Source organism: Macaca mulatta, chromosome 17, assembly GCF_049350105.2.
Source record: "Macaca mulatta isolate MMU2019108-1 chromosome 17, T2T-MMU8v2.0, whole genome shotgun sequence".
NCBI classification, from domain to species: domain Eukaryota; kingdom Metazoa; phylum Chordata; class Mammalia; order Primates; family Cercopithecidae; genus Macaca; species Macaca mulatta.
Window position 1 is genome coordinate 7,587,231 of NC_133422.1, and position 26,215 is coordinate 7,613,445.

Consider the following 26,215-nt stretch of genomic DNA (forward strand, 5'->3'; position numbering starts at 1 on the left):
CTTGCCATGACACCTTCTCTTTTCTTCTCCCAGTGCCCAAGCTTTGATAAGACGCTGTACACTGAGCGAGGACTTTTGCTCAGTGGTAGAGGCTGGCAGAGGGGTTAAAGTCCAGGGATCTATAGCCAGATAGTCCTGGGTCTGAATGCCAGCCAACCACTTTCAGCTATTTCATTGTGGGCAAGTTTCTTAACCTTTCCAAGCCTCAGTTATCTTGTTTGTTTTAAAACAGGAATAAAGAAACTTACCTCATAGGATTGTTAAGATTACATAATGCATGCACAGCACTTAGCACTGCGCCAGGCATCCTGTAAGCTATTGTACATCCATTCATCAAATATTTATGGAGATCTTACTTTATGCAAGGTATTGTTATGACTGCTAGGGATATAACAATAAATGCAACAAGATCCCTCCCTTATGGAGCTTGCATAAACGATCTCAGGTAGAGAGGAGTGCTGTGGAGAAAAATAAAGCAGAGTCATCTAATGACAGGACTGGACCTGAGTAGGCTGTGTGGGAAACTTACTCAGTGCTCAGTGTCACATCACAACATGATGAATGAAATATGTCCGATGAAGTAACTCAGGTTCAGTTTCTGTCATCAGATTAATGAAACATAGCTATAAGTGACAAGATAGTAAAGGTAACACTTCAGTCTCGATCGGGATTGGCAAATTTTTTTTCTGTAAGGGGTCAGATGGTAAATATTTTAGGCTTCAAGACCCACACAGTCTCTGTCACGACGACATCAACTCTGCTGGTGTAGTGTGGGAGCCAGAGAGTACATAAACCAGCAAGTGTAGCTGCACTGCAATGAAACTTTATTTTCAAAAACAGGCTGGATTTGGTGCTGACCCCTGACCCCGGTCTAGATCATGTCCGGTGTCATCAACATGAATCACATCATTAATTAGAACAAGACTCACTTTAATCTTCCATCATAATAAGCAGGAGTTCCCAAGACAATAGTTTTAATGAAAAAAGGCTGATTGGTGTGGTTCTCTTCGTATCCACCAACGATACTAAAGCCCCAACTTCCCAAGTAGCTTCTTCGTAAAACTATATCGTGGCAGCTATGAAGTGTACTATAAACAAACACAAAAATAAAGAAAACATTAACATGGAGGCTTTTATAGCCGCTTATTTTTGTTATAACCCCACACCATGTTATATTTACCACTCTTGGAAAAAAGAAAAAGGGCTATTAATAGATTATTTTGACAATCCATTTTCTAGCATAGACACAGTCCTAGGTAGACTTGAATTTCTCCAACTTTTTTCAGTCTTCCCAAGTGAAGACATACACACACACACACACACACACACACACACACACACACAAGTAGAGAACTTGGTTACAAATTACACCTCAGTAACCTGTACAAAAAGGTTAGGTACCTATATCTGCTCACTGCATTGTCAACAAAGTCCCCAATTCTACTAATCACTTTCATCTACAAGAGGACTTACAACGTGGGACAAAAGAGGTCTGGTACTGCCAAGCCCAGCACGCGAATGAAAGAAGAAAAAGACTAGGAGCGCAGCTTCCAAAAAGAAGGCAGAAAATTCCTTCTCTTTTCTGAAGGTCCTGCAGCTTTTAGTCTACATGAGGAGTTGTTATTTTCTCCTTTACTTAGGATGTTTTCATTTTAAGGGAGACTCTTACTTGCCAAAATAGAGAAATCAATCTGGAAAACACTAACAAAAAATCTTTTTCTTTTTTTTTTCTGTCATAGACAAGCTGGGTTCAGTGTCATGTGCCTGTAGTCCCAGCTACTGGGAGGCTGAGACAGGAAGATGGCTTGAGCCCAGGATGGCTCCAAGATGGAGCCATCAAACCAAGATGGTTGAGGCTGCAGTGAGCTATGATCATGCCAGCTTGGGTGACAGAGCAAGACCTCATCTTTTAAAAAAGAAGAAAATATACACACAGCTATACACACACATGCATATATAAATGTATCACAGACACTGAGAAACTATAGTTAGAATGCTACTGCCAGATTGGAGGATGTGTCCAGAGAGGGAGGAAAAAAAATATACTTATGTTTCCATAGCTCTATGGATTTGGGAAGAAACAGTGAGTAAAATCTTAAAAACAAAACAAACAAACAAAAAAAACCACACCTAAAGGCTACAGAAAAAAAAAATCTCTTTATAATAAATAAGTATCTTTCATCTTTAGGTGGAACCGGATCTAAATGCATGAAAGGCAAGGTTTCCTGTTTTTAATCCGTAATAAAATAATAAATATATACAATACAAATAAAATAGTTTTAAAGATCCTGTTTTATTATTTCTTAATAAAGCCAATTCTATAAAGCAATGTTTACCATGCCAGACCTTCTCATCTTATCTAGTTTCTTAGCTCACTGATAAGAAAGGCTTCTGGGATGGAACAAGGTCCCATGCACTGGCCTGGATTTAAAGGGACAGTGTTGGTTATTTTCCTAATGCTGCCATCTTCTGACACAAATAGCTTTCTTGTATACACCAAGAAATTGCAGTGGAAGAAACCTCCCTTTTCAAGAAAAGCAGAGTAGAGCTGCTACACTATCTGGTGTGAAACTTGCATATAGGGGCCACCTGTACCTACTGAGGAGGACACATGGCTGTTGAATATAGCTTTGCATTCAACAGAAACCTCCACACATACATTGAATAGTAGCCTTTTATTGACAGGTATTCTTTCAACACCGGTGGGCTCAAAAATAGATTTTACTATACTGTTATTTCTCATCTAAAATCTTTGCTATTATGCCTGGCACACCAGAAAATGCTCTGAACAAAGAGGTCAATGTGCCAATCCCCAAACTAGACTGGGGTAACAGATAAGGAAAATTAAAAGAAGCACTAGGGACCAAGTTTCTCCAGGACGCTGCTGCTCTCTGCCTGCTCCATCATTAGAGGTGCAGACGAGTTCTGAGGTCTGCAACGTGCTGCCCGGCCACTGCATGAGTGGACCACTTCTCACCCACTATGCACAAAGAGCCTTGAAGCGCTATCTAAATGCTAGTTGTTATGAACGTATCCGAGTCAGGTGGCTCAGAAAATAGCAAATTCTTATTGTTTAATTTTATTTTAAAGAATCAATAATTTTCATACTTCGTCAAGAGTCGAAATGCTTCATAGCTTTAGTATTCTTACGTGCAGTAAGAATCTAAATGGATTAGGCAACAACAACAAATAATGATAGGAACACACATTCTTCCTATCTCAAATGTCAAACAACAAAAACTGCGGAAAGGAATGCACCCTGGGATGCCACTGGAGGTTCTACGTGCTTCTGTGACCCCAGCACTGACCAACCACAGCATATCTTGGCTGGTCACACTGATAAAAAAACAAAAGTGAAACAGCCATTCTTGAACACTAATGGTTTGGCTTAATAGACTCTTGCATCCAATAAAAATTGAGTTTAAATACTGCCTTTTTTAGGGAGAGTTAAAAAAAATTAAAAAGGTATTAAGAAAGGCTTCTGGGATGGGGGAAGGCCCCAAGATTGGCCTGGTTTTTCTGATGAAAAATGCATGAAGTCTCAGCACATAGCAGAATGAGTGCTGGTAAATGACAGCTTTTCTAAGCAAGAGGCTGGGTTATCCAATCTCATGGCTAGCCCACTGAGGAGCCTTAACAGGAATAGACACAACTGCTTTCTTTGTGTACCTTTTAAAATGTAATATCCTAAGAAAAATTATCCTTTTCTTTTGTAGTTTGATTTGATGTTGCTACTTTTATTGAATTAAAGCTTTTTTTAATTCCAACGGGTAAATTTATCATGCTACACACTGATAAGGGTTGCAAGTATGATTATGATTTCCATAAAACAAGAAAGTGCTCAGTACCTTGGAAGCCCAAGCCACATGACCCATGATGGGGACCAACTGGCATCATACTCATTTTCGCTGAAAGTACTTGGCTGCTCCTCCGTGTTCTGAGTCGCCTCCTCAACAATCTGGACCTCAAGTGCTTTAAGGGCAACAGCAGGGGATGCGGCACTGGCTTTCAGCATTGCAACTGCCTCACTGTGACTTAAATTGGTCAAATCAATGCCGTTGATATTCAGCAACACATCACCTATTCAGATGAAGAAACAAGAAAAATGGGCTGAGCCACTGAGTATTCACCTACAGTTCTTTTTGTTTATAAACTAAGCAACAAAAGTTTGTTCCCACAACTCTGATGAGATAAGGTATAATAATAAATGGCATTTATTATTTCTTTGTAATTTTTATAATGAGAAGAAACCCAATACACAGAAAAACATTTCATAATTTTAAAATAATGTCATAATACATGGGAAAAAGTGTGGCCTGAGGCACCTTGACATGACTGGAAGTTCGAATCATCAGTTTGAGTTTAGTTGTGTACAGGCCCTGGGCAGGTTCATTTCTCTTAGAGTTTCAGAGATTTCTACAATTCTGTTCAATCAAAAATCATTTGATCCTTTGCCCTTAGAAATAAATGTTTAATGTATTCCGCTTTATATTTACACAGTTCTATACATAAGGACAGCCCTGTATAGTTCATTCAGGGCAAATATCAGAATATGTACAGAGAAGCTATCCCTGGGCCCACACAAAGAAATGAAACTTGTGGTTTGAATGTCTTCCCTGTTTGAGGAAGAAAAGAACTGTTGCTCTGCTAAGTAATATAATAAAAAACGGCAATGAGGATTATATCAAAGGTTAGGAAAGATTAGTTTTGTAGGAAGCAGACATTTGTGCTACAAAGTCTACAGAAATTTCTCTCTTCCAATTTATCATCAGCTTTTCAGATTATTAAAGCAAATCATTAAAAGAACAAAAAGGAAATAAAATTACCCAATACTACAACTGGACAAATAACCTTTATTTAATAGCAGCTTGAGAAAATAATTCACATACTATTCAATTCGCCCATTTAAATAATATAATTTTAAGGTCTTAGTATATTCACAGTTGTGCAAGCATCACTACAGTAATTTTGAGAACATTTTAATCACTCCCTCTATACCCATCATTCCCCTTCCCCAACCCTAAGCAACTACTAATTTACTTTCTGTCTCTATAGATTTGCCTCTTCTGAACATTTCATGTAAAGGGACTCATATATGGTCTTTTATATCTAGCTTCTTTTACTTGAATAATATTTTCAGGGTTCACCCATGTAATTTGTGCCAGTACTTCAGTCCTTTTCATGGCCAAATAATATTTTGTTGTATGGGCAGACCACATTCCATTGATCCATTTATCAGCTGATGGACATTCGAGTTTCCACTTTTTGGCTACTGTGAATAATGCTGCTATGAACACTGATATACAGGTTTTCATATGAACAGCTGTTTTCATGTCTCTAGAAGTAGAATTGTTGGTCATATGGTTAACTATATGAGGAATCAGTTTAACTCTTTGAGGAGCTACCAAACTGTTTTCCAAAAACAGTTGTACCACTTTATATTCCCACCAGCAATTAATGAGGGTTTCCATTGCTCCACATCCTTGCCAGTGTTTATTATTCGTTGTCTTTTTTATTATTGTCATCCTACTGGTTGTGAAGTAGTATCTCACTGTGGTTTTGATTTGCGTTTGAGACAGGGTCTCACTCTGATGCCAGGCTGGAGTACAGTGGCATGATCTCATCCCACTGTAGCCTTGACCTCTGGAGCTCAGGTGATCTTCCCACCTCAACTCCTGAGTAAACTGGGATTACTACAGGTTCACACCACCACAGCTGGCTAATTTTTGTATTTTTTGTAGAGACAAGGCTGTGCCATATTGCCCAGACTGTTCTCAAACTCTTGGGCTCAAGCGATCCACCTGCCTTGGCCTCCCAAAGTCGTGGGATTACAGGTGTGAGCCACCACACCCAGCCTGAGCATCTTTTCATGGGAATACTGGCCATTTATTTATCTTCTTGGAGAAATGTCTATTCAGATTCTTTCCTCATTTTTATGTTGTGTTTTCTGTCTTTTTAAGTAGAGTTGTAAGAATATATATTCTAGACACAAGCCATTTGTCATATATATAATTTGCAAATGTTTTTCCCATTCTGTGGGTTATTTTTTCATTTGCTTGGTTGTAGTGTTTGCAGCACTAAAGTTTGCAGTTTTAAAGTCCAGTCTGTCAAACTACTGCCTAATCCAAGGTCATGAGGATTTACATTTGTGTTTTCTTCTAAGAGTTTCAGCTCTTATATTTAGATCTTGAATCCATTATGATTTAATTTGTGTTTATGGTGTGAGGTAAGGGTTCAACTTCATTCCTGGAAAAATAAGTTTTCAGAGTCACTTTTCTTACCTTATATACAAACTAAGTCAATGGAGACTGCTATTTTTACCATGGTAATAGAGGCTAGCTGCAACCCCTATCTATACAAATTATATAGCATTGATAGGGAATATGAAATGGCAAATGCATTTATCCCCAAAATTAATTTTGTCTTCTGCTTCACCTCCTCTCTGAGTCCTCTTCTACAGACACTTTATTAAAAGAAACATTTATTTTTCAGTGAGATGGCCCTTTGGAGTATCTAAGTCTGTTTTAATGTTAGAGGATCTTTTCCTAAGATAAAATAATCTAACAGTCTGAGTAACTGTTAGCAAATTCTGGTACTGTCGTCAAGGTTCAGCAACTTTCCTTTATATAAGGCATTTTTCTAATCTCATAGAATGACTTTATGCTTCCATATGCAAGGGACAGTTTAAAGGATTTTAAAAAGTCATGTTTAATAGATACTTTGTAGATGCTCTTTATTTTTTTAAATGTGCATTTAATTCAGAAATAAGATGTGGTAACATTTTTAAAGATCCCATCTTACCTCTCTTTATTCTGCCATCTCGTGCAAGGCAGCCATGGGGCGGCACACTGGTCACAAAGATGGGCAGCTCACCACTCTTACTTCCCCTGCCCCCAGCAACGGTCATGCCAAGGGACTCATGTGGTTCCTTCTTTACAGTAATGTGTTTTTCTTGGCATGTAACACACTGAGTAAGATCCTAAAACACACAAGAAAAAAATCATTGGATAATGAATAAAATATAGTTGAAGTGAAGTTATTACTTCAAACTAAGGTAATAACATACATGGCATTTATACAGTAATTATTTTTTATTCCTTAATTGCAAATGAAAGTAATATACAGTTCTTAATAAGTCTACTGTGGATCAATGTCAAATTTTGGACTATGTTATTTTCATATGACTGTTTATGTACCTGAAAAAACTCAGGACTGCTGAAATCTGGCAGTCAAAGTAAAATAAGCACATCATTTGTATAATTTGTTTGAGCTTCATCTTTGATCAGCTGCACTAAAGTAAATGATGCTTTTGAGTTTTAAGATTCTGAAGACAAATCAATTAATTTTACTTCCATCTTTCTCCCATTTCTTTGAAAGACAAGTTGACAGAGTAGCACGAAAGTACAGATTTTGGCAACTGCCAGAAAAAGGCCATCGACCTATCTCCTGATTCTCACTGACTAGGACTATGAGTGCTCAAATCATGAAGAAGTTGCAAATCTACCTCCAAAATCTTCATGAAAAGCTAAAGGGATACAAAATGACTGAATTTTTGAAAAAGTTAATGACAGGGAAATAAATTCCCAACAAATTAATATTCTTCCATTTTTACTGACATTTGTTACTACTGTTTATTATTGAGATGCTCCTGGAAGAAAAAGAATTTAAAACATCACTTTTCTTTTGAATTAGAACTCAGTAAAAAATAAGATGTACATACGCAATATTAAAATAATAATTAACATTTGGGCTTAGCCTGTGAAAAGCTAATGCCTTTACATGCATTATTTCCTTTAAACTTCACAAAAGTCCTGAAATTATATATTATTATTGACCCCATTTGACAAAAGATGAAACAAACTTAGGGAGGTCATGTAACTTGTCCTGAATCATGTTAATATAGGCAACCGTCCTGGGATTCAAAACTTACGTGTGTTAAAAGTATGTACGATATATATTAATATAAATAGTATTTTGTATATGTCTATATAGTGTGATAGACTACATGTACATATTGTATATATGCACCCACACAAGAACTATCCCATTAAGTGTACAGTGCAAGATAATGTCTCAGAAGGTTTTAACACTTATTAACTGTTAAGAGAATGTTGTAATTAACACCGTTAATATAAAAAATAAAAAATACAAATTATATTTACAGAATTATAACATTTCCTTAAGTCACATTAGTTTAGAGAATTGACATGTATTTAACTGTTAATAACGGCGTTTATCAAATCTCTAAATCAGGGCCTGGAATTCTAGGCCTATCTACCCTTCTCCAGATGTGAAATTATACTCTTGAAATTTTACCAAAGGAGCTATCTGTAATAGCAGCACAGTATTCCCAGAAAATGTTATGACCAAGGAGAAAATTTGTAAACATTTTAAGGCAGTCTCCTATCCAAAGGTATGACATTTTTGTCAGCAGCCTTCAAAATTAGACAAACACAACTTTATTCTGAAGACAACTCAGGTAAACTCAACCTTGAGTATATTTATTTAAGCAGGTTCAGTTCTTACATATTTAAGCAGTTAAGTGTGGGTGTTTTATTACTCTAAGTGTCTGAAATGTATGCAATTTTTACCCAGGAACCAAACCAAACTTCAAAGATTATACTCAGTATGCTTCAAGGAACTTCCTAAAACTACATGAATGTTTATCAAAACAGCTACTGGGAAGCTTTGTAGTAGACTAACATATATACTATATTTTTTTAGAATGCTTATAATTGTCTGAAAAGATTGTTCTGGTGAATTTGCATGTTTTCTCCCTAGGAGACTTTTACTATGCTGTATCAGGATTTGACATAACAAGCAGAGCATGTTAGTAGTAAATAGCTAAATAAACACATTCCATTTCAAGTGGTTTTTCTAACCAGCCAGGTTTGCAGAGTGCCTAGAACAGATTAAGTTCAGCATCACTATTTAGAACATCGTCATATAAAATTAAAGAGAATCAGAATTAGCCTAGTTATAACAGAAAAATACATGTGCCCAAAACAAACTGAATTAAGGACAGTTTGCTATATGAATACTGGAATTATTAATTACAGTTTTTCAAACTCTCTTAAAACTGTAATATTGTTATATATACCCATATCTCAAATTATAAAATTCAATAACATAAAAGATTCAATTACCAACTTGTACCTCATATTATAGTTTTATATGTACACAAAACTTATAAAACAAGGACTAGGTATATGAAACAATGCCTATTCAAAAATTCCTATTTAAAACAATTACTCCATTTCCACAGTCATTATTTAAAGGCAAATTACAGGTTTCCTTCATACATTTTGAGTTTTGCTCAGAAATGAGAATGAAGTCTGTGATTATAATTTCTTTTAAGTATTAACTAAACCAAAGACCAGTGACAAGTCTGTATAGAATTTAAGCTCAGAAAACCATATAAACCTGGCCGGACGCGGTGGCTCAAGCCTGTAATCCCAGCACTTTGGGAGGCTGAGACGGGTAGATCACAAGGTCAGGAGATCGAGACCATCCTGGCTAACATGGTGAAACCCGTCTCTACTAAAAAATACAAAAAACTAGCCGGGCGTGGTGGCGGGCGCCTGTAGTCCCAGCTACTTGGAGGCTGAGCCAGGAGAATGGCGTAAACCCGGGAGGCAGACCTTGCAGTGAGGTGAGATCCGGCCACTGCACTCCAGCCTGGGTGACAGAGCGAGACTCCGTCTCAAAAAAAAAAAAAAAAAAGAAAAGAAAACCATATAAACCTGATGGGCCAAAAATACTGTCTTTAAGCTATGCTTTCTTAGGGTACCAGAGACGGACTCCAAAGCTAATTACTCACTCAAATGTTGTACTTTCAGGTGACAATAAAAAAGTTTTTGCTTAGTAAAGCAATTTAATTTTACTTAAGGAGAATTACTCTGGTAGCTCACATTTAGCTTTTATTTTCACATAATTGGGTAAGCATCATTCGCATCATTGTTTTAAAACTCCTGGCCCACTGGAAGTTAAGAGTTCAAATGAAGGATCAAATGAAGTAAATTATACCAAGAATGCTAAAGTACCATCCTTTTAGATTTCTGGATTGAAAGTGAGGTAGCATCAAAATTCTCAGCTGACGTAGAATACATTATAAAACCAGGGAAATACTGATTCTGAAGAAACAGTAACAAAGCTTAACATATGGGAATTTTAAAAGATTTAGGGTAATATTCCTCTAAGCTTTAACATAAAAAGAAATATGCTATATATGTACCTATCAAATATGTAAATATGCTATATATGTACCTATCAAAATTCATGATTCATATGTTTAATCTTCACGTATCTAATTCTGGTTCTGTAGGCAACAGGCTCAATTACCAAGTATACATTTATCAATCTTGTCTTCATTATGTTTTTTCAATAACTAACTCTTACATTTAAATAAGCAACCCAAGATAAATTCCACTTTCAAGTAGGATTAAACAAGTAGAAGATTTCATGCTTCTCGTTTATCACCTGGCAAAGGAAACTTCCCCTCCAAGCAACTATCTCTAGTTCTAAGGAACAACGCAGTCACTCTCCAAGGTAGCAAAACATATACATTTCACATTCCAAACAACTATATTTTTCAACAGAATAACAACCCTCATTTGAATCTTTTTTTAAAAAACTACTTTATTGAGGTATGACTGACACACAAAAAACCTTCATTGAAATCTTGCCAGCTTGTAACGATGATCCTTTGATGGTGGCATAAAAAAAAAATCCTCACCTTATGTGAGCTTGGTCTGCTGTAATACGGTGGTGGTGTGTGGTGCTGGCTGCTGCTGCTATGATTTCCTGCTTCTCTAATGGTGTTACCAGCCTGGGGCTTCCCTGGTCTAGCAATTGTTAAATTCACTCTCTCCCCACTGGCCTGGAGAAAACACAAATACATTACCACAAGTGACTAATGATGTTTGTAATTTTAAAGATTACACACAGTATAACTTTCAATGCACTTCTCAATCACGGTACCAGGGGATCATCTGGGCAGTGACTGCAAGCACCTGGTGGCAAGAGGAATGAGTTCGTTTCATTAGCTAATATCTTAAAACTGCTGCAGTTGAAGCGCATACACACAAAATTCTTGGGCATGCCCTCTGCAACCCCACCTCCAAAATGACCAAGGCAAAGTGGTCACACTGCCTGGGTTCTTATCTCCCCATGACTGGTAACTTTTCTTGTAATACTTCTTTGCATCTTCAAGGTTGGCCTTGATATTGCAAGACAGAGCAAAGGAAAGAAAATAAAAGGAAGAACTGCTTCGAAACTTGATTAAAGTCCATTGTGACTTCTGAAATAAATTTCCATGGTGGCTACTTCCGAAATAATAATGAAATTCTGCACAGCTTTGTTTCTGCCTCTATAGGTCTGAGTCAAAAATAGGACATCAGCATCAACATTCTTGAAAAGAATGACTACAGAAATCCTGCATAACAAGACTTTGTATGTATGTGTGTGTATATATATAGCATATGTGTGTGAATGTGACACACACATCTCAAGTGTTAAATTATTTTAGAGGTTCATGACTATCGTTTTAAATTTAGAGGCTTGTTAGCTATCATATTTTGAACATACGTTTACATTGGTTACATTTTTACAAGTTATTTAATGCTTCCTTTTAAAGTAAAAGTCTAATTTATTTGATGCTGACTCTTCGTCATGACCACAATGCCATTTTACTGTAATTCCTACAGGAAAATATGATAGCCTGCTTTAAAGAAATTGTGGTACAAAGTGGAGACCTCTCCCGTGATTCTAGTCAATAATGTTAAAAAATCACTTTATTTTCAATTCTTACATTAGAAAATAAGTGAGAAACAAGTTTAATGCCTTACTAAAATCATTTACTATTGGTCTCCTTTTAAGACATGGAGTATATGTTATTTTTTAAAATCCAAAAACAATAAGGCTTTTACTTATTTTCAAAAGGAAACAAATTGAGCAACTTCAGTTTTCCATTATTTGGAGAAAATTATAGCACAAAATACGATGAAACTATAACATCCAAATATAAAATATGATCATAGACAATTTAAAATATATTTTCTACCTGTGTATCTGTATTTTTTTCACATTTTGGTTAGAAATTTAGTTAGAATCATCCAAATGAATGAACTAGATGAGATAATTTAAACGTTGCCTGAAATACATATAGTCTATCTATTATTTTCTGTCTTATTGATCCGGCCTCTCACTTGACTCTTTCACTCAAACAAATGCTACAACTCTATTAGCTTTCTTCTTCCTCCTCGTCCTTTCTCCCCTCCCTCCCACCAATCTCCGCTCTTTCAAGATGAGCTGGGTTTTAGTGGTGCAGCTGCTGGCTGATATCCACAGACATAGGTCCTAATGTTGCCTTTAATCTGAGGAAATTTTAAGGCATCCAATTTCTTTAAGCCTCAAGTCTATGAAATTACACCAATATCAGAATCTCCTCTCAATACAATAAAGAGGGTTGAGACCAGGGTTTTCTTTTTTTTTTTTTTTTTTGAGACGGAGTCTCGCTCTGTCACCCAGGCTGGAGTGCAGTGGCCCGATCTCGGCTCACTGCAAGCTCCGCCTCCCGGGTTTACGCCATTCTCCTGCCTCAGCCTCCTGAGTAGCTGGGACTACAGGCGCCGCCACCGCGCCCGGCTAATTTTTTGTATTTTTAGTAGAGATGGGGTTTCACCGTGGTCTCGATCTCCTGACCTTGTGATCCGCCCGCCTCGGCCTCCCAAAGTGCTGGGATTACAGGCGTGAGCCACCGCGCCCGGCCGAGACCAGGGTTTTCTTATAGTCTTAAATTTTCATTGTTATTTCCGTGTTGTAAACACATTTTTCAATGACTATCGGCCTAGCCTACTTCCTGATGCTCAAGGACATAATTCCTGGTTTCCTTTACAGTGTTTTGTTTTGCTGACTTTAAGGAAAACTTCTCTTTGTTGCATCCTTATCACTGGAGAAGTTGCTCATACCATTAAATGCTATGGCATGTTGCAGAACGTGTAGATCTTGCCTGGAGGACTTTCCAACTTACCTGTCTTCATGCTTTTGTGAAAAACATGTTCCTCCTCTAATCATGACTATCCTTACTTACGTCCCAAAGATGCTATGAGGACAAATTTTATCATGTATTTTAAACACCGTGAATTCCTTAAAAACAACAACAAAGCACTACCGAGATAAGAGTTACTCTTCCCCTATTTATGTAGATCCTGACAGGGAGTTAAGAGACCAGGTAAGTCAGATCCTTGGTAATCACAGCTCTTTTAAGCCTCCCTTTCCTCACTTCTAAAAGGTGGACACTACCATCTGCTACATCTGGCTTAATAATAGAACCCAGGACCCAAATGAGAAATGAGTATGAAACAGTAGAGCCTACGCTCTGTAAATAATCATCCCCAAAGTTCACAGGGATACAGTTTTTAGAAAAGACTATCTCCAATGAAGCTATACTAGTGTGGATTTTAAAGAATTCAGGTAGCCATACCTGATTTTCTAACGAAATATAAAATGTCCCCTGAATTCTGATGTTATTGGCCAATGAAAACAAATACTGCTATACGATCATTTCGGCCAAGCCTTTGGAATGAAGGCCCAGAGGGTTTACCTGAATAATCTGGGCAGCAAGCTCCGGAGTTCCATGCTTCAGGTCGTGCCCATTGATGGCCAGCACTCGGTCATTGCTGCAGAGCCTGCCGTCCTGCGCAGCCAACCCCCCTTCCAGCAGGTCAAGAATAAAAACCCCTGGCTCATCTGTCCTTCGCACCAATTTAATGCCAAGCTGTTCACCAGAGTCCCGTTTGTGAAGAACCACTTGGAAAATCTCTTCTCGCGGAGAGTTACTATCAGAATGGTTGTGTGCTCGGTTGCCAAAGCGCCTCTCTCGAAGCACAGTAAGATGCAGTGTGTTGCACGGCTGGGAAAGGACAGCTCTGGCATAGTTATGGGACACGTTGCTGATATTGTAGTTGTTGACCTAGAAAAAAAGAATTGTGACAAAACTGTGACAACCTTTCATTTTTCCAATTTGTAGGAACGTTTATGTAACATTTCCAAGGGACACTAAGTATTGTGAGAGTGCTAAGTATGGTGAGAATGCTATACAATCATTATTTACAAAGAAAACCACATTAAAGACATTTAAAAATAGAGTTTCTAATATTAACTTACATTGATTAGCATCAAGGAGACAAGAGTAGCTAGGATCACGGGCTTTAATGACAGTCTTGAATTAGAGTCCTAGGTACTATCATTTAGTAACTGATAACCTTAGGCAAATTATAGAACTTGTCTAGATGAGTCTTCTCATCTGTAAAATATGTTTTACTTCATGGGATCAGTATGAGAATGAACAGATCAACATGCAGCAAGTGCTAATGAAATAAATACTAATTCTAGTGGAACACAAATTTAAGTTTTACTAGATTACAAATTTGCTTTTACCAAATTAAATACACTTAAGCTAGAGAAAATAAATTGTTATTTTAAGGAAAGTAGCACATTCCAGGTATACAACCTTATTTTAGATAAGTGACTTTTACTTGAAAGAAAACCAGGTTAATTGTAATTTCACTCTAATTCCTCAGCACACAAGTATTAGGCTGGTGCAAAAGTCATTACAGCTTTTACCATTAAAAGTAAAATAGAATGTATATCTAATGCATTATTCAATACTCATATAACATTTATGTATCCACCTTTATAACCTTGAAAAAAGTATAGTGACTGATCCTTGGATATGTAACAGCACTTAGAAAATACACCTAACTTCAATTATTTCTTTAGTTACAAGAGATGAGCATGATTCTTAGCATTTATCACAATTAGAGTTCTTCTCTGAATAGATCTGAGATGAAACCAACATCCTCTGACCATCTGTTATATGACAGGCTCTGAGTTAGGTGCTTATGATCACCTAAAATTCTTAAATCTTTTTCACACAAATCCACATTAGGCAAGACTCCCCTCTTCCTATTTACTTAGGATTGATAGTTGTAAATACTACTATTTTGAATTTTGTTGATTTTGACCTATTAACATCTTTCAGAATTCAATCACCAAATGCACAGATGTCACACACAAACTTGCTTTCTCCCAAGTCTGCAACATCTATGAATTTGGTAGTCATCCAAGTCCTTGGTAAAAGTATTGAATAATACAAGGTCAAATGGAACTTCTGAAGTTCTATTATATTTAGAAAGCAGCTTCTAAAAATCCAGGCAGACATAGATACATTAGCTAAACCACCATTTCCAGCTATTTAGCTAAAAAGCTACCCTACCTGTAGGTTCACATTTTTCTATCTTACATTCAGACATATCACACATATCACAAATGACTTTACAAAATGTCTGACTAAAATCCAGCCATGTGTAAACCATGCAGCCTCATCACATCTTTGTGAAGCAGGCTGGGGAATATTCTACAACTGGAAAAATATTTTTCCTCCAGGAATGCATGGTTGCCGGTGAAATTCAGATAAAGCAAATAAAATATTGTTTCTAGATTTCGTAAAAATAACATCAACCCAGCAAACTATCTCATTTTTGAGCTAAATGTGTTTTTTTAATCGATACAATCAACAGCTGTAATTATTTTCCTTCAGAACTGAAAATGCCTACATTACTGATGACTTCATTAAACTGAAAATACTTATTCTTAATAATGTTCTAAGTTATATTACTTTTATTAATAATAATGATATTGAGGTAATTTATAATAGCAGTATTTTTTTTCTTCAAAACTGCTCAAAGAGGCTGCATATGAAACTCTAAGAGTAGCAAAAGGCTCTGAGGGCATATGGTTCTTCTTTTCAAAGAGGCTATTTAATAATGTTTGTGTATATAAATAAATATATATAAATATGGGAAAACCACCAAAGCCATACACACTGCTTATGTATATGGTCTGCAAAAATGAAAATGCAAGCTAGCTCTCTAGTCTGCAAATGAACCATCTTACTGCCTCTTCAAAATTTTCAAACTGGCTCACTGTGTTATATTTATTCAGCTTATACAAAGTTGGAGGTAACCAAAGAGGCCTCCTTCCAAGTGTTTACTTTTGAATAACCATAACTAGTCCACATGTGGGAAAGGGGAGTGGCTTTATGTATTGGCTCCAACACACCAGTTAAAAGCCAATCAGAAGTCAGGGCCTATAACAGGAGAGACCCTTTGTGAATGCATTCATCAGGTTATGTGCTCAGACCTTTCTTATCAATTTGAATCATTAAACTAGATGTAAGATTGCCATTAGTGGAGTTATTAGTATACAGGTTACCGTAAACAGTAATAATGCAGTGGAATTTCTACAATGTAGACTTTATAACTCTGAATTAATTCCCAAAAACATGGTTGATAATTTCAGATAATTATAATCTTTTGAGGTCTAAAGATTCAGTTGTGTTAATGAACCATTCTCTAAAATAGAAACGAGCCCACTGATGAAATGTATTAGTAAAGAAACTTAAACGAATCTCAGTTATATTCAAAGAAATATAAATAAAAACATTTGTTTTTACTTTGAAAATTAAAAAAGAGAATGAAAAATGTATAAATATGGTAACAATACTGGGCTAGTAGCAAAACACAAAAATAAGTGTACATTTACATTTCAGCTAAAAAGGCCAGAAGAGGGAGAGTCAAAGAGCACTCAGTGGGCTGCAGAAAAGGACTATCTGCCTTTCCTGGTCCTGACCGCCAAAGTGTCAAGACGTCTGGGAGGACGAATCTGGGAAATGAGTTATAAGAGTCCCTCTCTGCAAAATCAAGTCAGGAGCTAGGACGTAAATAATACAAGGGGTCCTACAAGTTGTGCCAGCCTGTGCAGCTAGAGTACTAATATCACAAAATGCAGCTAGGATAACTAAATAGCTAGCTATGACTGGATCAGGAATCTGATTTTATATAAGCTGGATTAGTTATATTCCTGTATTCCTCTATTATGTCTAAGTATTTGGTAAAAAAAAAAAAAAACAAAAAAAAACACTGTTTGAAAGTTCAGTCTGTCTCAGCCACGCTAGGGGTAACGAAGGAAGGGTTTTGGGCTTGATATTAATTATTTTCAGGAATAATACACCATGAAAAGCAGCATACAAGTGGGAGTGGAAACCAAACCCAAGAATCCCTAGTAGGGTCAGTCCTGGCTGCCTTTGTAGCCTCCCCCAGACCCAAGTCTAGAGATTTCTTTTCAAGAACTAAAAATCCTAACCAAGTTTTCATTCTAATAAAGGAGATGGCTATTCCCAACAGCATGTTCTATTCAAATTCACTCTTTTATTGACTCAGCAAGTATTTTCTGAGCACTTATTACAAGCTATGAGAAATCTGTATCATAATCTGTACCATTAGGGTGGTTGCAATTACCTTAGATCATGCCTACATACATAAAATGTTCAAACAATTCACTGTAACTGAGCACGTGCCAAGTGATGAAGAGTAAAGTGATGAATGTCAATAATAACTAAGGTAGGAGGAATCAGTATGGGGGAGAATGACTGAACAAAAAGCTTTAAGGATGAAGGTGAACAAACTGGCGCATGAGATGAAGACAGGCTGCGATGTGGGAATAAGGTGTTTGCAGGAAAGGAAGAAGACTGCTATGTCTGGCTCTTCCACTGGATTGTATGTTCCATGAGGACAGGTCAGTATTTTGCTCTGAAATGTACCACCAGCAACTAGTACAGTGCCTAGAACGCTGTGAGAAATGAATGAGCTGGTGTGCCTGAAATGAAGAGTTGAGATTAAGAAGACGGGTTGTAGAAGAGACCACGGAGGACCCTGACTATTAATCAGTCTGGACTTGACCTTCTAGTTGAATCTCTGCAAGGCAAGCAGGGTTACTGATGTATTCACTTGGCAGTGATTGTTTCAAATTTAAGGGAGAAGAGTTGGGAGGCAGAAGTATATGATAGGGTATTCTACTAAATTAGATATGAAGTAGAGAAGTCCTAGACTCAAGAAGTGGCAGCAAAATGGAAGTAGCGGGTAGATATCAACAGGTCATGGTGAAGGACTGAACCACAAACCCAAGGAGAGAGAGGAATCCCTGTGCTTAGGTTGACAGGAGACATTTTTTCTTGTTCATGAATATTTCTTCTCTCTCCTAGAAGTTATCCATTTTTAAGCTTCAATTATTATCACCTTTGTATGATGAAAATAGTCCAGGCCAGTATTAACATCAACTCTGGTATCGTAGAACTCTTACCATCCTCCTCCCCTCATCTCAACTTGCCCTCTAATAAAATATCTTGTCCCACGCTAGTTATTTTTGGAGAATACCTGTTTCTTCTTAAAGATCATCTTCTGAAAGGGCAACCAGTAAGGGGGGCGAAGGAGATTACTGAAAATGCAGAGTTATAATGTTTGCTGAGGAGAGTGCATTAGGGAGTTGATAGGAGATGACTGTAAGATTTCTGAATTCTATCTTATAATCTGTAGTATAAATTATGAGTGCTACACGGTTCCTTCTTTTCTAGATTTTAGTAACCTGTAGAGAAAAGGATAAATCCAACAATGAAGGTAATGAGTGGGAAAACTGGGTGTAAAATAAAACCAATGAGATGATAATTTCAACACGGATGAAGGTGACCCTTGAACAGCCGTTCAAGAAGTCCAAGCAGGGAGAGGCTAGCCAGCCCAAGGAACAGTCCAGCTAGTTCAGCGAGCCTGAGATCATGTGCCAAGCCACATCGCATGCAGGACTGAAAATTAAGATAGGAAGAAAAAAATGCTGTGTATATGGGAAAACAACACAAATTACAGATAAATTCTGATGTTTTGCATATAGAAACAGTAAAACTAACCTATATATAATTTAGGTTCCAAAACACCACAATTTTCTAAGGTTTAAGTGTTAAGAATAGAACAAAAAGGCACAAGTTAACAGAATAATTAAAACTGATACCTGAAGAATCTGGTCTCCAGCAAGAAGTCTCCCGTCTCTGGCAATGACCCCATCCCGATAGACCTCCTGGATGACAATGTTAATCAGTGGTGTTTCGTTGCCACCCACAATGCTGATTCCTAACTGAATGTAAGGATTGGACCGATGAATTTCAATCGTAGTGATTTCTCCTTCTGGTAAACTAAGTGGCTGTTGTGTGGCTGCCAAGTTAAAAATGAGACAGACAAAAACAGATGTTTAAAAAAAAAAAACCCAACAATTTATATTCTGATTATCTTCAGGTAAATATGTCACATTAATACATGATTAACAGCTAAGCAGTATCATGGGATAAGAAACAAAATGACAAAATATCTGTTGTTAAGATTATCTAAAAATTTTCTCTACTAAAAGTGATCGGTAAATAATAAATAGCTACTATATATCAGATCACTAGGGACAACACAGTGATTTGATTAAGAAATATGAAAAGAAAGTCATCCAGTCCTCACTGATGAGTGAAAGTTTGGACCACGAAACAACTGTACATAATGCAAGGCAGTACAAAGGAAACACTAGCTCTGTGGCGTAGAAACAGCACAGGTGTTGAGAGAGTAGCCACATCAAGTGCCTAAGAAGCGGTGGGTCTTGAACGGATACGTAGGAAATGAAGAAGGCGCATAGTTGCAGCAGGAAAAATTCAAATTTTTAGTAGAGCTTGGAAAAAGAAAATCATTGTTAAAAGGAAATATCAAGGGCCCACTACCATGATATGCCCAAGACACATGACTACAGGCCTTCTGTTAATTTCCTAGTGGGTTATAGAGCAGTGGCTGGTACCAGAGGTGTATAATGGTGAGAAGCATGGTCTTGGAGTCAAATACAAACCCAGTCATTTACTGGTTGTATAAACTTGACCAATTCATCTCTCAAGCCTCAGTTTTCTTGTTAAAAAAAAAAAAAAAACAAAACCCAAACTTAAAATGTTACAAGCATCTAAATAGCTAATACATATAAAATGTTTAGCACAGCACCTGACACAGAAAAGCATCTGTGTTGTTCTTGATGTTGACTTATGACAAGCAGCAAACAAGTTTCTGAACACAGACACACAGACGGTAATAACCATGTGAATGACTAGGGAGTTCACAGACTGCAACAGAAAAGGGATGGGTTAGAATCATCTGCCTCTGGGGTAAGATTTGTGATTTGTTTCTAAAATGCAAACTGTTAGAATCGTACAATGAAAAGGGTGAATGACGTATATAAATTATATCTCAATAAAGTTTCTTTTTTTTTCTTCCTGTTTGTTTTATTTTTATTTTTAAAATTTTTCTTTAAAGAAGAAAAAAGTACACGTTGGGCAAGCAGTGGGAAGAGAGGAAACAGAGATGAAATACACAAGGAGTTGCCGCACACGTACTGTCAGCTCCGGCGCTCTCCTCAAAGGCAGGGTTGTCGAGGCCAGGCTCCTCACTCCACGCGGGAAGAGACGCTGACGTCAAGTGCCGCTCCACAGGCCCTGCGCCTGTCCCCACACAGTCTGTTTCTGGAGATGAGGTACCTGCAGGATCTAGTAGAGTGGGCCCATTTTCATTCTCAATCTCTGCCTGAGTTCTACTAGTTTTCCTTTTCTCCAGGGCAACTCTCCGATGAGAAGCTCCAGGACATCTAGAAAAAGAATATCAGATGGTTTCCAGATGATTTTGAAAACAAACAAACAAACAAACAAAATAGGGAGGGAGACTAATAGCTCGTACCACAACAAAACAGTGGCCACAGCTTCTACACAAACAGAACCAGAGGCTCGAAGTACTTACAGGCAGTACATAGTTCTGATCCTAATCTCCACTCACACTAAGTTCTTACTGCTCCATAGAGCAGATAATCAAGAACAGAAGGTATTAGCATGAACAATGGTTTGGTATGTATCTCAAAGAATACGTCAGTAAATAATTGTATGCAGGTATATACTTGTCACCAGAAAACACCCTCATAGTCATCTCGGTACTGCAAGAATTATTCTGCAATTCTGATTATATAAGCCCTTTACAGGTTAAATGGTTTAACCACAGCAGTGAAATCAGCAGTCTTCTCCCACAAGTGGTTGCATCCTGACTTAGACCTTGATTGTGCCACCATGCTTCTACAGTCTTCACAGACACAAGACACGCTCATTAATTAGTGGGTAGTGAGACATCTGAAGCTTTACAACTTACAGGAAGGCACAGGAAAGACCCATATAATTTATTTTATGATAGACATGGAAAGAAAAATATGTCTCCTAGTTTGTGAAATTAGAATTTCAATAGAATTATTGATATGCTACATAAACTGAAGAATATATTCCAAGTACTTGGGAAACTTACATAAACACCCAGAAATCACAACTGTTAACCTCTTTGTTTCTGCTTATTTAAGCAAACAAAAGGAGCAGATGGACGCTTAATTTTTAAACTTACAATCAAGGAAATATTTAAATAAAGGCTCTATATAACAAATATTAAAAATGATGTCAAGGGGCCAGTGTCTTTCCATTGGACACCTTGATTGGACAGTGCCTAATACCGCCTAGTTTGAAGGAGGGGAGGAGGACAAGAAGATTAGTGAAGGAAAGTTGGACACATGTAGAGTCGAGGCCTACCACGACTACAGATGCCACCTGCTTTGGCTGTAAATAGCTGCAGTAACGCTTGGTAGGATGGGTGATCACAGACCTTACGCAGAGGGTTGCAGACCTTCACTCAACAACATTTTTAAAAATCCAAAATTTCTAACACAATAAAGTACAGAATTAAATTCAGTTAAAACTAAAAGCTATTGCTTAACTATAAAAGTAATACATTTTCACTTCTGAACTAAAGATTTCTTTTAAATCCCAGATTTCAAGTTATTGAAAGGGATTCACTATGAAATGTCTTTATTCACCTTTCTCTCATTTCTTGTTTGTTCTATGCCTTGTTAAGAAGGGGGACAAATGGTTTGCTCCTTGTGTTGCTGTATAGCACTCCAGGGAATGCTCTTGCAAGGGCCTGACAAGTATTTTTGAAAATTAGATTATGAAAAAAATTACTTTTGTCAAGTAAGCAAGCAGGTTTAATTCGAAATATATTTTTAAAATATTTTATTCAAAGAAAAGTTGAGGCAAAAGTTGGACCATAAAAATAATATGGCTGAAAAGACAGATAAAGATTTAATTTACAAAATCACATCATCCACAGATATCTACACAAGACTAGCTTGTCTTCAATGGAAAAAATGAACCAGGAACAGGAACTGAAGAGGAAATACAAACAGATTATGTAGACCTGGGAATCAGTCTAGGTAACAACTCTACACCTTCGTGAACGAAATAATTATAAGGCCTATCTTATAGTTATTAAACACAAAAATAACTTTTAAAAGGAAAAGCTAAAGTTGTTAGAGAAAGTAACAGGTATACTTACATTCCCAGTGAGACAGCAAACTGCTAACAAGAACTAAAGAAAAATATTAAAAATGATATCATGTAAAAATACGGAAAAATTGTGTCACTCAGCATTAGAAGAGGAAGGCTATAGATAGCACCTTTGGGAAAACCCATATTTAAATGAGATGGACCGGCTGAGTAGATAAGATTGAACAACTAGAGAGAAGGAGATTATGAGACAAAGAGTGGAAACTTAACCAGGGAGATAAGTGTGTCAACAATAACAAAAAGTGACCAATAGTGCAAATGGCCACAGAAATGGCAAATAAAATAAGGACCAAAAAGTGTTGGTTGACTTGGCAATTAGAAGATAACCTTGGAAAGAACACTTTCACTGATAAGGGCAAAAGCCCAGATTATACGACATACATTTCTTTTAACATAATTTATGCATTCTACAAAAAACTGCAACAGGGCTTAAAGGAAAAAAAGAGTTGGGATAGACACTCCAAACCTGTGTATCGGGGAATGGGAAATGGCTGCTAATGGGTATTGGGTTTCTTTTAGGCATGCTGAAAATGTTCTAAAAATTGGATTGTGATGATGGTCACATAATTCTGTGAATACACTAAATAGCACTGAATTGCACACTTTAGATAAAATGAATTTATTTAAAGTGGGCAATTTATAATGAATTTATAAAATAGGTGAATTTTATGATATGTGAAATACATCTCAACACAGCTACATTAAAAAAAAAACTATTAGGGAATGAGTAGATCAGAGCAGGCTTGGACAGAAAAAAGCTCATGACTACAGACAACTCAGAGCCATCATCCCTCAAGCTGCAAGTACTTGGAACTAAAAGAGAAACGAAACCTCAACATTTGTGGCGTGCCTAATTTGTGCCAATCACTTATGTAACAACCTTTATATACATTATTTCATTAAATCCTCACAATTACTCTGTTATCCTCATTTAACAAATGGGAAACTTGAGACTTAACCAACTAAGCCAACCTCACACAGCTATTAAACTGCAGAGCCATAATCCAAACTCAGATCTGATTTCAAAGGCTTCTAGCTTCTGTTCTTTCCAGTGTATCATACTAAATTCATTCACATGGTATTCTTTTTCTAGGCCTTGGGAAAATATAAATTGAATTTCTTCCAAAAACTTGTACCTAGAAACACAATCACAGAACGTTGGGGCTAGAAGGGTCTTAGTGATCACCAAAAAACAGAAATCACAAAAACAAAAACCTATCCATCTTTGGAAATGGAGCATTTAAGAACACAAACTGAAATTGCATTGGGGGAGGTGACTTGGTTTATTCGGGCAGGTGACTCAGTGTAGCAGGAGACTAGTACAGAGGATATCAAAAATAAATAAAAACAACAGAACAGCATGCGACATCTAATTAGACTGAGGTGGGCACATGCTGAGAGCATACAGAGGGAAGCGGGGCTCTGAGACACTGGGCTGCTGAGGCAGTGCGACCTGCCATGGGCTGAGGGCTGCACCTCCTGAGGGAGGGATCTGGACATGTAGGTGTGGTTTTTAATTTTCTTAAAATAAAATCAAAATGCTCTTGCAGCAGCCAAGGCCCAAATAGGGATTTTTCCTTTCCTGCTGAAGGTTATTCTTCTATTCCCACTATTCTGGCTCTCCTCATAAAGGAAAAATTACATATGGACTAATTTGATGTATGCTACAGTGACATCATTCCCTGATAACAACTGCATATGAGCTAGTTCACACTAGGAAACACATGGTGTAACAACACACTCTATTATTGTCAGTAGTATTAGCATTAGTAGTGGCGGGGGTGGTAGTGCAGCAGGAACAAAATAAAACAATGCATACTAACCACTGTACAATGCCAGGTATTTAATGACGCTGGAAGAATGTGAGCACCTCAGAATCAAGGAAAAATGATAAAAATAGCTAGGGAATAAACAAAAATTCAAGTCATGTCAGTGAAAATGGTGAATTAAGAATAAGAATATCTGAAAAGTCTCTCCTCCATAAAAGCAGTAAGAACACTGGAAGAAATGGTCAGAAGCAACCATTTCTGAACTCTGGAAATTAGCCAAAGAATTATAGCAGTCAGGAGAACATTTGTTCAAGAAAAATGGCTGACTCTCAGTACAAAAAGAGAGCTTTGTGGCATTTGAGTTTACCCTATTCCCATCCTCACCTCCCCAGAATATTGGAAAAGCAACAGCCCACATCACAGTGGAAATCAGGAGGCTGGCTGACACTGGAAGAGCCTTCAAAGACTGGAGAGCCTTCAAAGCCCCATTCCCAGATATCTGTTATTAACTGACCTGTCTATGCTTCCCCTATTGTGTACTTGTCTTTTTTCTTCTATTTTTTTTTTCCCCTATACTTGCTTCCTGCATGACTGTGTGTCTGTCTTGACTTGACTTGACTCAGAGCTCACCCAGGGCAAACTTCCTTTTCACTGGGGGCATTTGTTTAGCATTTGTTTAAAAAAAAAAAAAATCAGAAGTAATTGCTGAAGATTGTGCTTGCCTGAAGACAAATAAAAGGCTAACCAGAATGTTTAAAAGGAAGAGTCAGGGAATGAAACATCCACAGAGGTTCAGCTATGTTCAGGACTGTGTGTGTAGGCTAAGGTGGAGCTGTCAGTGGCCTGAGTGTTGAGGGTGTTGCGTGTCCCACCATGCACACAGAACCCCTATGAAAGATGGGGAGATTTTTTTTTTTTAATCTCAGGCATTTAAAGAATTATTGGTCCAATCATTAGCCGTCCAGTACACAAAATGGGCAGCGATTTTACAGAATTAGTTCATAAGAGTCACGTAGCAAACAAACAAACAACAACAACAACAAGTTCTTAGGAAGAAGAAGAATCTAGTTATCTGAGTTGCCACATTATATTATTTTAAATGTTCACTGTTCAATACAAAATTAAGAAACACGCAAAGAAACAAGTACAGCCCATTCACAGGGAAAAAAAAAAAAAAGAAAAAAAAGCAGCCAACAGAAACTGTCCCTAAGGAAGCCCAGGCATTAGCTTTATCAGACTGTAACTTACATCAGCTGTTTTAGATATGTTCAAAGAAGTAAAGGAAACCATACCTAAAGAACTAAAGAAAAATATGAGAATGATGCCTTATCAAAAAGAAAATATCAATAAAGAAACATTAAGTCATAATAAAGAACCAAATAGAAATTCTGGAGTTAAAAAGATTAATGAAAAAGAATGCATGGCCGGGTGCTTTAATCCCAGCACTTTGGGAGGCCAAGGCGGGTGGATCACTTGGGGTCAGGAGTTCAAGACCAGTCTGACTAATGTGATGAAACCCTATCTCTACTAAAAATACAAAATTAGCCAGGTGTGGTGGCACACGCCTGTAATCTCAGCTACTTGGGACGCTGAGGTAGGATAATCACTTGAACACGGGAGGCAGAAGTGGCAGTGAGCTGAGATTGCACCATTGCACTCCGGCCTGTGTGACAAGAGCAAAATTCTGTCCAAAAAAAAAAAAAAAACAAAAACAAAACAAAACAAAAAAAAGGCCGGGCGCGGTGGCTCAAGCCTGTAATCCCAGCACTTTGGGAGGCCGAGACTGGTGGATCATGAGGTCAGGAGATCGAGACCATCCTGGCTAACACAGTGAAACCCCGTCTCTACTAAAAAATACAAAAAACTAGCTGGGCGAGGTGGCGGGCGCCTGTAGTCCCAGCTACACGGGAGGCTGAGGCAGGAGAATGGTGTAAACCCGGGAGGCGGAGCTTGCAGTGAGCTGAGATCCGGCCACTGCACTCCGGCCCAGGCGACAGAGCGAGACTCCATCTCAAAAAAAAAAAAAAAAAAAAACCAACCAAACCTCCCCCACCCCCCCCAAAAAAAGAAAAAAGAATTCACTAGAAGTTCAACAGCAGAAATGAATCAG

At 37.5% G+C, this 26,215-nt stretch overlaps 1 protein-coding gene across 3 annotated transcripts in view; it reads right to left on the reverse strand.

Moving 5' to 3' along the window:
• Window positions 1–26,215, reverse strand: part of LNX2 (ligand of numb-protein X 2) — a 76,446-nt gene that overhangs the window by 3,487 nt on the left and 46,744 nt on the right. For all 3 annotated transcript variants that reach the window (XM_077973637.1, XM_077973638.1, NM_001258047.1), the window contains 7 exon segments: window positions 20,303–20,550; window positions 18,901–19,100; window positions 13,604–13,972; window positions 10,736–10,879; window positions 6,802–6,979; window positions 3,849–4,080; window positions 930–1,088 (listed from right to left, as the gene is read on the reverse strand). In XM_077973637.1, coding sequence (XP_077829763.1) covers window positions 930–1,088; window positions 3,849–4,080; window positions 6,802–6,979; window positions 10,736–10,879; window positions 13,604–13,972; window positions 18,901–19,100; window positions 20,303–20,550 — 1,530 coding nt within the window.